Genomic DNA, 12,775 nt, shown 5'->3' with positions numbered 1-12,775 from the left:
CTTGCTATATTAATAATAATAATAATAATGAGGTAAAAATAAACGAACCCAGTGACACTTTCAATGGGGCACTAAAATACATCCTCATCCATGAGCTCTAATGTGTACAGGACCCCAATGAACTTAAAGGGCTTGTAAGTCCCCCCCACAACTTGGTTCACTAAAAAAAAAGGTTTCAGAGTAGCAGCCGTGTTGGTCTGTATTCGCAAAAAGAAAAGGAGTACTTGTGGCACCTTAGAGACTAACAGATTTATTAGAGCATAAGCTTTCGTGAGCTGTAGCTCACGAAAGCTTATGCTCTAATAAATCTGTTAGTCTCTAAGGTGCCACAAGTCCTCCTTTTCTTTTTTTAAAAAAAAAGGTGCAGGTGTGGCGTGTGTGCATAATATTAATTGAAGAACCCCATTACTGACACCTCCCTCCCAAGGCTGAGCTCTTTCTACCTTCGCCAGCCCGCGATGCCCCCCTAACTGCCCCACGGAGACGAGCGGCCGCTGCAAGGCTGTGAGTGGGGTGTGCGAGTTGAAAAGAAAGGGGGCGGCGGGGAAGCTGCTCAGCGCGTGTAAACCGGCGTGGCCCCACGGAGGGCAATGGAGCGCCAGCATGAATGGCCCCAGCGGAGGCGCCGGCGGGCGCACGGTGGCTTTCAGGGGGGTTGCCCCACGGGGCGCCCGTTCGCCCGACCGGAGACCCGCGACCTGGCCCCTGGCACTGTCCCTGCGGCCCCGGGGTCGCCGAGCGCTGGGGGCACTTTGGAGCCAGCCCCCGCGGCCAGCCGTCTCCAGGCGCGGGGCCGGGAGGGGCAGCGGCAGCTGGCCCCGCTGCGTGCGGAGGGGAAAGAGGGGGGGGGGGGCGGCGCGGTGCGCGCAGCGGCACGTGCTGGCGGCACCCAGGGGCCTCCCGCCGGCGAGGAGCTGTCACAGCCCCCTCCCCCCTCCGCCCTCCGAGCCCATCGCTCCCCGCCCGGCTGGTGCCCTGGGCTCTCGCGAGAGCGGGCTAGTAAACAGCCCTCCGCTTCGGTCCCTCCTGCCGCTGCCGCCCCTCCCCCTGCCGGCATGAGCGGCCCAGGCGGGGGACGTGATCGCGCAGAGCGAGGCTGCAGCCGGCAGTGGGGGGACGCGGGAGCCGGCAGCCCGGCGCAGGGAGGTGAGTGCTGCGGCGAGCCCCGGCTGCAGGCGGAGCTGTGCCCATCCGCCCAGTCTCTCTGCTGCTGCTGCTGCCGCCGCCGCCGGTGGGAGGCGGGGAAGGAGCCTCTGTCTTTGGTGCAGAGAGAGAGAGGGAGGGAGGGAGCCTGACATTGGCAACTGGGGATCCCCCCCCCCCTTCCCCACCACCGTGAGGCAGCAATCGCAGCCATAGCTCTTCGGGCGCAGGGAGGCTAGTATTAGCTGCTGCGGTGTGGGGCTGCTGGAGAGAGACACTGAGGAAGGGAGAGAGTAATAGAGGAATCCGTACTTGATCCGAGAGATAAGGACAATGGCCTGGCTCCGCTCCTTTCTCCCCCTTGGGCACGGGGGGGGGGTGTGTGTGTCAGGCTGTGTTGTGAGCGAGGGAGAGATTGAATGAGCTGAGATTTCTAAAGAGGTGGCAAGTGAGATTTATTTCAGAGTAGCAGCCCCGTTAGTCTGTATCCGCGAAAAGAAAAAGGCGGACTTGTGGCACCTCGGAGACTAACACATTTATTTGAGCCTCAGCTTTCGTGAGCTACAGCTCGCTTCATCGGATGCATTTAAAATCTCTTACCAAATCTGCCTCCTCAAAATTCATCACCACCAGGGGGAGAGTGAGAGATGGTTACAAGTCCCAATAAGGGGTTCTCCCATGTCACGTTTTCAATTTCTAACTTGGCAGGTTTATTCTTCACCTTTTCTCTCTTCCCCCCTCCCCCCGCAGCTCCAAAACCTGGACTAGATAGAGACCCCAGGGCTGCAACTGAGGTGCAGTTTTTAAATGAGTGAGACTCACATACGCAGCAGAACCCCTTTTTCAACGGTGTGAGAGGCTTTAAAAACCTGCCTTTCAAATTAATCCAGATGGTTGAGATATGCTCCCCAAAAGGCTGAACGGTAGTGTGTCTCTTAGACTTTAGGAGACGGGGAAGATATGTGTTTCATGGGTACCTATCACTGGGCAGGCTCTTTGGAGTGAGCATAGTGAGAGATGAACCCAAATCTGTACAGTAGTTTTGCAGGTATGACCTCTTTGGGATGAGAGATGAACTCAGTCAGACCTAGATAAAGTACTATAAACAGTAAAAGTCCATAAATAGGCTCAGGTGTGTCTGGCAGGTATGAGATCCTGTGGGGTGTGGAGGCAGTCGATTACACAGTCTGGTTTAGGAGTGTTCTGTCCTGTTTTAAGTATGTGCCAGTTTAATCTCTACACGTATACACCATTTGAAAAAAAAAAAAATCCTGGCTCATAGGGCCAGATCCAAAACCCATTGAAGTCAGTGGGAACATTTCTGTTGACTTCAGTGGGTTTTGGATCAGGCCCGTAGCTTGCCAGCTCAGCCTTTTGCTTGGTTTATATTTTTAACTGAACTCCAGTGGCAGTGATTGGGATAAAAGTGAAAATGCAGACAGGAGTAGGAGAGTCTTGCATATGCTGTACATCTGATGTTTTAAAAAACCCCAGAACAAATCAACCTTTGGGTTAGAACAGTATATTTCAGATACATACCAAACGTCATTTTCCATTGGCATTACATACCGATAACTCTGTGATTAAAATCTCAAATGGGAATAAATAAGTCTTTAAACAGGTTTAGCCTTGGGTGTATTACTATTTAGGTGTGTTTGTGTGTGTGTTTCTTTCTTTCTTCCTTTCTTTCACCAGAGATACAATTTCTTCATTCTCAGATTGTTGGTGGGATGTATTGAGCTTTGATTATTTTCTTCGTTTGTTCCTTACAAATGTGTGGGTCATCTTGTTTGTAAAGTATTGATGTGATTGGCTGGTTTGTTTGTCTTTTGTTTTAAATACCCTGTTTCATTGTTGACTGCAGTTTTGCAAATTCCCAGGCTGTGGATAAATCTTGTTTGGGAGTGTATATAACACTAAAAACATCTGTGTTTTGCTGTGCATACTCTATGATGTGTGCCTCAGAATAGGCAAAAATCTTAAACTGTTTCATCCTCTCTACCCCAGAAGTACAGTAGGTGAAACAGCATCCGTTTTGTTTTTATTTAGAGCAATAACTGAAATACTTAAACATTTTACATTTCATTATCTTTCTTAGTGGTGAATGTTGGCCAAAATATTTAACCCTAAGAAACATGTTATTGTAGCATATATAATGGATATAGTTTTATCTTGTGTTTTGTGCTATATGTGGGTTCATTTTAAATATTATTACTTGTTAGATTTAAAAACAAAAATCCCTAAAAGCAAACCTTCACATGACATTTTTATTTCAAGGAAAAGTAGTTAATGTGAATTTAGTTGATATGGGAAGCAAATATTTATGGCAGATAGGTATTCTCATATTTCTCGCTTTGAGGCCTGCTCCAAAGAAAACGGAGGTCAATGGGAAAACTATTGACTTTTGGATCATGCCCCTGTGTTTAAGTATACAATAGGGATAGTGTGATCTAAGCAGGGTATGCAGTCTGGACTCTGATAACATCATCCATCTTAGGCCTTGTGCTACCCTTACACTGGTGATCACTGAGGGTCTGATCCTGTGCCCACTGGAGTTAATGGTGAACTGCAGGGGTGTGACTTCTCCCACACATGAGTTGGGTATGAACCATCTAACCCAATGGGTTTTATCCAGCAAGGTGGATTGGGCCCATTTGGTTGGTTGGGTTTTTTAAAAATTGTCCCTAACTTTTTATTCTGTCCATATTTATTTTGTTAATGACCATGCTTTATTCCCTCTCAAATTTAGGGAGGTTATTTAAATGTGAAGCTGGTTGATAAACTTCTGAAATTGTATGATGACAGATGTCTGATAAGCCTGTAAATGATGATAAAAAGAATTACTTCTTTAAATACGGTATTCATAAACATAAAGAGTAAGCGGTAATGATACGGTAAATTGTTCGGTTTTATTCCCCCAGAAGAGGCTTTATGTATCATAGAGTAATGATAGTTGACATAATCAAACATACTATTATTGTACACAAAATCACTTAATCGTCTCTCATTCCTTACTCATTTAATGTACAGCTACATTTAGAAAAGACCTGCCATCAAAAGTAATTGTGTTACAGTAGTACAAAAATATGGAGTTGGTAAATAACTGAAGTTTAATTCTTTAAGATACTCTGTGGCAGGATTTTTAAAAGGGCTGGATAACTGCATCATCATCAGTAACCATCTTAGCTATGCAACTTAAAATAACAGTGACTGTAATCAGATCTCATGGTTCAGGGCATCAGTTGAAGTTCTGGGAAGAATCGGTTCCTACTGCTGTGTATAGCACTGTACTCTTGACAAGATGTATATTTGAGGAGAGGGGTATTTGTCTTCCATTGAGGCACTGAATTCTGGATATTGCTTGAGATTAGATGCTTTGATCTGATTTGGCAAATATGATGTCTCTGTAGCTTTAAAGAGTAACTTTTGGCAGTCCCAGTGCTCCTGCAACTGCACACTTCTCTCCAAAAGAACACTTTTCTCCAAGAATAACAGAAAAACAAAGGATAGAGAAATAAACTGAACTGTTAGTGTACCTCTTACAAATATTTTGATCAATTCAGGAAGCATTAAAATTAGTGACTGTGGTATTTAATGTTGTATTTTATGCATGAACTTGGATCATTTCCTATCATGCCATATCAAGCCTTGTTTTAAAATATCTGAAACTGCCCATTAGAGAGATGTGGTCAGACAATAACATGTTTGCTTGACAACTTTTTCTGAGCCTTTGCAGTGGAATGATGCTTAAGCTAATACAGATACCGCTTAATTTGTGGGAAAATATATCCTCCTTGTAAATTCAAACCACAGAGTTTCAAATCTAATAAATAAGCTATTATAGAAAAAAATAGATTTTTTTAAAAAAAAATTGAACTCCATGTTTCAAATGATTACAGTGAAACTGCTTTAAGTGATCACAGGTTTCAGAGTAGCAGCCGTGTTAGTCTGTATTCGCAAAAAGAAAAGGAGTACTTGTGGCACCTTAGAGACTAACAAATTTATTAGAGCATAAGCTTTCGTGAGCTACAGCTCACTTCATCGGATGCATGAAGTGAGCTGTAGCTCACGAAAGCTTATGCTCTAATAAATTTGTTAGTCTCTAAGGTGCCACAAGTACTCCTTTTCTTTTTGCTTTAAGTGAGAATTCAAGGGACCAGCAAATATCAGTTGCTTAAAGAAGAAGTCCTGCTAATAAAGGTGGAGGAGAAGTGTACTTAAATGGGCCAGATTCACTCCCATAATTGCAAATTGCAGCACATACCCACATCCCCTTTAGAGGCAGCTGCAACAGAGAGTGAGGGAAGATGTTTCACCCAATGGGATGCTCAGGCTTTAAATTCCATCTGGGATTCTGTAGTAACCCAGCGGATGGCAGTTGTCCAGGAGATGAGCTGAATCGCTAGTAGACACCCAGCCAATTCAGGAACTATGTGAGCTAATTCTGGGCTCCTACCAGAGGAGAAGGGGTTACAGATGGAAGCCTTTGCTGTTACATCCGAGTGGACTTTCTACTGCCAGGGGTGCAAAGCTTGGGTTTTCCTGGTGCAACTCATGGAGGTAATTGAGCCCAATGATTTTGAGGGATTGCTTAATGAGGCTGATCTTTCCCGCAGGTTTCATACTTTAGTTTGTGTTATCTGGCAGCTCTGTGTCTGAATTAACATCTGATTTTTAGAAAATTAATGGAGCTGAACTTAATGTTGTTGCTAACGGGTCTGAGTCAATCACAAGGTAACACTACTATAATACTACTGCAATCTCGCACTTTCATCCTCAAAGCACGTTGCCAGCACTAACTCACTCAGCCTTACCACACCACTCTGTGGTGGGCAAGTGCTTACAGTGCTGTGAAAGGGCACCCTTATTACCACAGTTACTTCTGCATATCTGAGCCTCCAGAAAGGTTACAGGAGAGATGGGCTTTCTACAAGCTGGCCATGTACAGCTTACCTGGCCACACAGCTCCCCTATAATTTTCCCAGGGTGACTCTGGGACTCCACCTGCCCTGGTTGCCATGTATGGCGTTTAGGCGCTTGGAGATGATGTCAGGGGAAGGCACAAATATGCCTATTGTCCCTGGTTGAATCAGGCAAGAACCAGACTTGCTAGGAGACATTTCTTAAAGGGAATCACACAACCAGCACTGAACTTTTCCCCCAAAGGAGAGAAGACAGGAGGAACCATCAGATTTAAGAATTCTTCCCACTACACTCTCTCTCCAAGGCAAGCAGGAGGGTATTGGAAGGAGAAATACTTCCCCAGCCACACTAGCGAGGTAGAAGTGGTGGATCCCAAGTCGAAACCTCCCTCTTGGGATTTATATGATTGGGATGGGAGAAAGAGGCCCACCTCACAAAGTAATGTTTTCTTAAACATGAACAGTTGTGAAACCCCTTCCCAGCCTGTTCTGCTCACTGGAGCCTGATCAGGGAGTTACTGCAACCTGAGCCAAACATCAGTCTAATAGTGAAAGAATTGTCTGTTCCACCTAAAAATGTAATTAGTTTTAGCATGTAGTGTGGTAGTAACATAGACTGCTTTCATTCATAGCTCTTTGGATAAAATCAAACCAACAGAGGAGGTGGTCACCATTTCTTGAGGTTAAAGGCCAACATGATGCACTGCTAGGCTCTACAACTTGTGCTTGGTGTTACTTAGAACTTGGAAAAGCAGGAGGGGAGAATAAGTGAACACAGTCAAAAGGTGATGATTTAGTATAACGTACGAACCTTTTTACCAGCCATAGTTGCAGAAGAGTCAGAACAAAGTCTGTGTGAGTGTAGTTCTGTGCTGAAAATGTAATTTACTCAGCACAGGAATCTTTCACTGAAAAGTCAGGGATTTTTAAAAGATGACAATGAGCTTTTCTACTGGTTTCAGAGTAGCAGCCGTGTTAGTCTGTATTCGCAAAAAGAAAAAGAGTACTTGTGGCACCTTAGAGACTAACAAATTTATTAGAGCATAAGCTTTCGTGAGCTACAGCTCACTTCATTGGATGCATTTGGTGGAAAAAACAGAGGAGAGATTTGTATACACACACACAGAGAACATGAAACAATGGGTTTATCATACACACTGTAAGGAGAGTGATCACTTAAGATAAGCCATCACCAGCGGGGGGGGGGGGGGGGAGGAGGAAAACCTTTCATGGTGACAAGCAAGGTAGGAAGAAAAGGAGTACCGGTGGCACCTTAGAGACTAACAAATTTATTAGAGCATAAGCTTTCGTGAGCTACAGCTCACTTCATCGGATGCATTTCCGATGAAGTGAGCTGTAGCTCACGAAAGCTTATGCTCTAATAAATTTGTTAGTCTCTAAGGTGCCACGGGTACTCCTTTTCTTTTTGCGAATACAGACTAACACGGCTGCTACTCTGAAGCAAGGTAGGCTAATTCCAGCAGTTAACAAGAATATCAGAGGAACAGTGGGGGGTGGGGTGGGAGGGAGAAATACCATGGGGAAATAGTTTTACTTTGTGTAATGACTCATCCATTCCCAGTCTCTATTCAAGCCTAAGTTAATTGTATCCAGTTTGCAAATTAATTCCAATTCAGCAGTCTCTCGTTGGAGTCTGTTTTTGAAGCTTTTTTGTTGAAGTATAGCCACTCTTAGGTCTGTGATCGAGTGATCGAGTGACCAGAGAGATTGAAGTGTTCTCCAACTGGTTTTTGAATGTTATAATTCTTGACGTCTGATTTGTGTCCATTCATTCTTTTACGTAGAGACTGTCCAGTTTGGCCAATGTACATGGCAGAAGGGCATTGCTGGCACATGATGGCATATATCACATTGGTAGATGCGCAGGTGAACGAGCCTCTGATAGTGTGGCTGATGTGATTAGGCCCTATGATGGTATCCCCTGAATAGATATGTGGGCAGAGTTGGCAATGGGCTTTGTTGCAAGGATAGGTTCCTGGGTTAGTGGTTCTGTTGTGTGGTGTGTGGTTGCTGGTGAGTATTTGCTTCAGATTGGGGGGCTGTCTGTAAGCAAGGACTGGTCTGTCCCCCAAGATCTGTGAGAGTGATGGGTCGTCCTTCAGGATGGGTTGTAGATCCTTGATGATGCGTTGGAGAGGTTTTAGTTGGGGGCTGAAGGTGATGGCTAGTGGCGTTCTGTTATTTTCTTTGTTGGGCCTGTCCTGTAGTAGGTGACTTCTGGGTACTCTTCTGGCTCTGTCAATCTGTTTCTTCACTTCAGCAGGTGGGTATTGTAGTTGTAGGAATGCATGATAGAGATCTTGTAGGTGTTTGTCTCTGTCTGAGGGGTTGGAGCAAATGCGGTTATATCGTAGCGCTTGGCTGTAGACAATGGATCGAGTGGTATGATCTGGATGAAAGCTAGAGGCATGTAGGTAGGAATAGCGGTCAGTAGGTTTCTGATATAGGGTGGTGTTTATGTGACCATCGCTTTTCTACTGGATACCGAGCAATTGGACACCAGTGAAAGAGTCTGCTGTTACTAAGACATGTAATGGCCAACTGTTAACCTAAGTTACTATTTAGTGCAGTTGTGACTCTTAGTTTGCAGATGTTTGTGTAGCAAATACACTCTGAATGAATTATTTCCTAGGGCTGGCGTTTTTTTATCTCGGGACTTACAGCAGCTACATGTCCTAGAAGGCACTGTGTGTTTAGCTGCGTTCACACTGTTAAGAGAAGTTAACAGGGGAAGGGAAGAAGAAATTTTCATCACTAGCTTCACCCTTTTGCAACATCCTGCGCATACACTTTTATCACTAGGTTTTCTTTGCACTGTCTTGGTTGCCCAGCTGTGGTGGTAAAACGTTCTGATTGAACAGCTGACACAGCGTTCCTCATGACTTTCCTGTCATATATCACTTCTGTAAATCAAAAGTTTTCTTGTGTCTAAAGAAACTTGCTAAATTAAGATTCGCCTTTGCTATTTAAAATAATTTGTTCCTTTCACCGCTTGAAATTCTTCACAGTATGGCTCTTGGTTTCTACTATAACTTTATAAAAAAAAAGCCAGAGCAAGCCTGCTTTAAAATGTGTGCTTGTGGAAAGGGGAGGGAATCTCTCATACATTCAGGTGTGTGTGTGCATGTGCATGTGTGTGTATGTGTATATATAAAAAAGCAAACAGTTGTTGTTTAGAACTTGTTTTAAGTGTCATTTAAGGTAAAGTCTTGTGGTCTTTTATGTTCTAACCATTGGGCATGGCTGCCTCCCAGCAATGAAGAACCATTGTAAATTCCTTATTTGTACAATGATCAGTAAGTCTTAATAGCATATGATCTCACTAAGACTTTTGCTCTCAAATCTTTCTTGAGCAATGGGATAGATTAATTTTCTATGCAAACTTGTTATAAAGTATTTGGCTTAATGAAGGTCTGCTGTATACCATTAATTTTGTGTGGTATTCTTCCTCTCCTCCCTCAGAAGATATTCAGGTGCTTCAGTTGATGGGAAAGGAAGACTTCATTTAGAATATAAGAATAGTAATATGAATTTCTGCAACATTTCCTATGTGAGCATGTCAACTCAACAGATATGGCTGTATAGAAAGTTTGGATGTTGTGAGACAGTTTCTCAGTTACAGGGTAGTTTGGAAAACAACCCAACATGTGTCTTCCCTCATTACAAACAGTTCAAAACACCACCAGCAGTTTCTTCGTAGATTATTATATTCTGGATAATTAAGAATAGTAATTGGGCAAACTTGAAGTAAAATAGTGATACTAAGATTAATAAAATTTGTGATCTCCTTGGACAGAGACCATCCTGAAGTGTCTGTACAGTTCCTAGTGGACACTACTGCAAATATATTTGAATTACTAATGAAAAGTTAGGGAGACCTTGATAGGAAGAAGTAAAACATGAATTTACAGTAGTTCTGACATTAGAGTGGTCCCTGCTTAGAAGAAATGGACAGTATTGCAGTTAAATGTAACCCATTTCTTGTATTCTCCATCTGAACTGCAATATTACAACTATCATTAAGTTAATACTCCTGTGGGAATTCTGCGCCAAATAATTAAAAATTCTGTGGAAAAAAAATTCTGCGCACAATATTTTAAAATTCTGCAAATTTTATTTATCAATAAATAAATGTGGGGTCTTAAACACGGCAGTGGGGAGCCCAGGCCGCTGGCTGCACAGAGATGGGAGATCACCCTGGAGCAGCCCCCCTCCCCCCTGAACAGACTCGGCAATAAGGCTGCACCCAACCTTAACACAGTACAATGGCCAGGCCTGTTCCAGAAGTACCCCGGGACTCTGCCCCTCCATGCCAGGTGCACCAAGTCAGTAAGCAAGAGAGGCAGAATCTCTTGGACAAGCCCAGCCCTGACCCCCAATCCAGGTAGGGGACAAGTAGGCTCAGCACGGCAAGATCCAAGTGTGGAGGGGCTTAGTGTGGGGGGGATCCAGGTGTGGGATGAGAGATCTCTGTGTGGGGCAATCTGGGTCGGGGGGATCTGGATGCACAGGGGCTATTTGGGGGGGGTTCTCGGTGCAGGGGGATCCAGGTGAAGGTGGTTAGGGCTCAGCAGAGGCGGGTCTGGGTGTGGGGAGTTCAGTGGGGGGGTGTCTGAGTGTTGGGGGAGTGGGACATGGTGAGGGAGGAACAGATGCAGCTGATTGGAGTTCAGTGGGGTGGGGGTCTGCATTCGGGGGGCTCATCAGTGTGGTCTAGGTGTGTGGGGGGGTACGATTTGTCGGGGGGGTGTTGAGTGCAGGAGGTTCAGCAGGGGGTGAACTGGGCATAGGGTCTGGATGCAGTGGGGAGGGGCTCGGAGAGGGGTCTGGGTGCAGGAGACTCCGTATATAGGGGTGAGGCTTGGTGGAGTGGGGGTTCAGGTGCAGGGGGCTTTGGGGAGGGCTCTAGGTACAGGGGGATCTGGATGCAGGGGAGTTGGGTGGCTTGGGGAGCATCTGCCCGTAAAGTGATCTCCTCCCTTGTGACTGAAGAGCAATGGGTGCAGGAAAGGGTGGGGGGTGCAGAGCTTCCTGCAGCTAGGGAGTTTTCTGGGGGTGGGTCTGACCTGGCCCCGACTGCTCCTTGCAGGGGAAGAGGAAGTCCTGTTGTTCTCCTCCCCCGCCTCCAGCTGGGACTAGCAACTGAGCCTGGTGCAGGGTAGGAGCCACCAGCTGCAGCCTCTCCAGCCCCCCACCCGTGCCCTCCCCACCTCTTTTTTCTTTATATAAACTTTAAACCTGGATGATATCTCTTCTACATTATGCTGGTAGGAATGCAAGGATTTAAACAGTCAGAACATGTGCCTTAATAGAAATGTTTGATGCCCCCCCAAAAAAAATAGCATTGTGGTTGAAACATTTGATTTTCTTTTTTGTTTAAAACTTTTTAAAATGACAACTGTTTTTAAAAATGAAACCTTTTGCAGAGTTTTGACTGGGGTGGGGAGAGGAACCTCCCCCACCTCACCGCACGAAATAGTCAGGATTTTTTAAAATTGTTTTCAGAGGTGCAGGAAATAGGATCTTGGCTTCTCCTGTTTTTCTCCCCCTTCCCCCCTTTCTCTTATTTCCCTTTCGTTACTGAAAAAAGACAGAGGAAAAGAATTGAACATTTTTGATTTTTCAGGATGTCTTTTTTTAGTGACAAATCAATGAAGTTGAGAAAATTTTGCACAAATACTTTAAAAAGATTAAAGCTTTTTGTAGCACCTACTGACTACTTTACAGTCAGCTCTAATTACAGCTAATTATGCACAATAAGGGGCCTGATCATGCATTCCTTGCACAGGAAGGAACACATGGAGGTTATTTGGAGCTCCAGGTGTGCAAGGAATGCAGGACTGGGCAATGATTCCAAGTGATGTGGCTTATTCAGTGATAAGTGCAAAGTAATGCACATTAGGGAATAGAAAAATCCCAACTATACATACAAAATGATAGTGTCTAAATTAGCTGTTACTGTTCAAAAGGGGGATCTTGGAATCATCATGGATCGTTTTCTGAAAATATTCATCTGCCAAAAAAAAAAAGCTAACAGGATGTTAAGACCCATTAGGAAAGGATAGATAATAAAACAGAAAATATCATCATGCTGCTATATAAATCCATGGTACACCCACACCTTGAATATGGCATGTAGTTCTGGTCACCCTCTCAAAAAGTATAGATTAGAACTGGAAAAGGCACAGAGAAGGGCAACAAAAATGATGAGGGGTATGGAGCAGCTTCCCTACGAGGAGAGATTAAAAAGACTGGGACTGTTCATCTTAGACAAATGATGACTAAGGAGGGATATGACAGAGGTCTCAATATTGGTATGGAGAAGGTGAATAGGGAAGTGTTTATTCATTTACATAAGACAAGAACTAGGGGTCACCCAAGGCATCAGGTTTAAAACAAACAAACATAAGGAAGTGCTACTTCACACAACTCAGCCAACCTGTGGAGCTTATTGCCAGAGAAAGTTGTGAAGGCCAAAAGTATAAACTGCGTCCAAAAAAATTAGATAAATTCAGGGAGCATACATCCATCACTGGCTGTTAGTTAGTTTGGTGAAGGATGCAATACTATGCTCCAGGTGTCCGTAAACCTCCAACTGCGAGAAACTGGGACTGGATGACGGGATAGATCACTCAAAACTGCCTGGTTCTCTTCATTCCATCTGAAGGTTCTGGCGTTGGCCGCTGTCA

At 44.6% G+C, this 12,775-nt stretch overlaps 1 protein-coding gene across 1 annotated transcript in view; it reads left to right on the top strand.

Moving 5' to 3' along the window:
- Positions 1–749: 749 nt before the first annotated feature.
- The window catches only part of STK38L (serine/threonine kinase 38 like), a 61,878-nt gene continuing 49,852 nt past the window's right edge, over positions 750–12,775 (top strand). The window contains exon 1 of the mRNA XM_038386851.2: positions 750–1,146. Within this exon, the coding sequence (XP_038242779.1) occupies positions 1,056–1,146 (91 nt within the window). The 5' untranslated portion in view covers positions 750–1,055. The remainder of the gene's footprint in view (positions 1,147–12,775) is intronic.

This window comes from Dermochelys coriacea, chromosome 1 (assembly GCF_009764565.3).
Source record: "Dermochelys coriacea isolate rDerCor1 chromosome 1, rDerCor1.pri.v4, whole genome shotgun sequence".
NCBI classification, from domain to species: domain Eukaryota; kingdom Metazoa; phylum Chordata; order Testudines; family Dermochelyidae; genus Dermochelys; species Dermochelys coriacea.
Note: the sequence above shows the minus strand (reverse complement) of the source record. Positions and strands in the feature narration are given on the sequence as shown.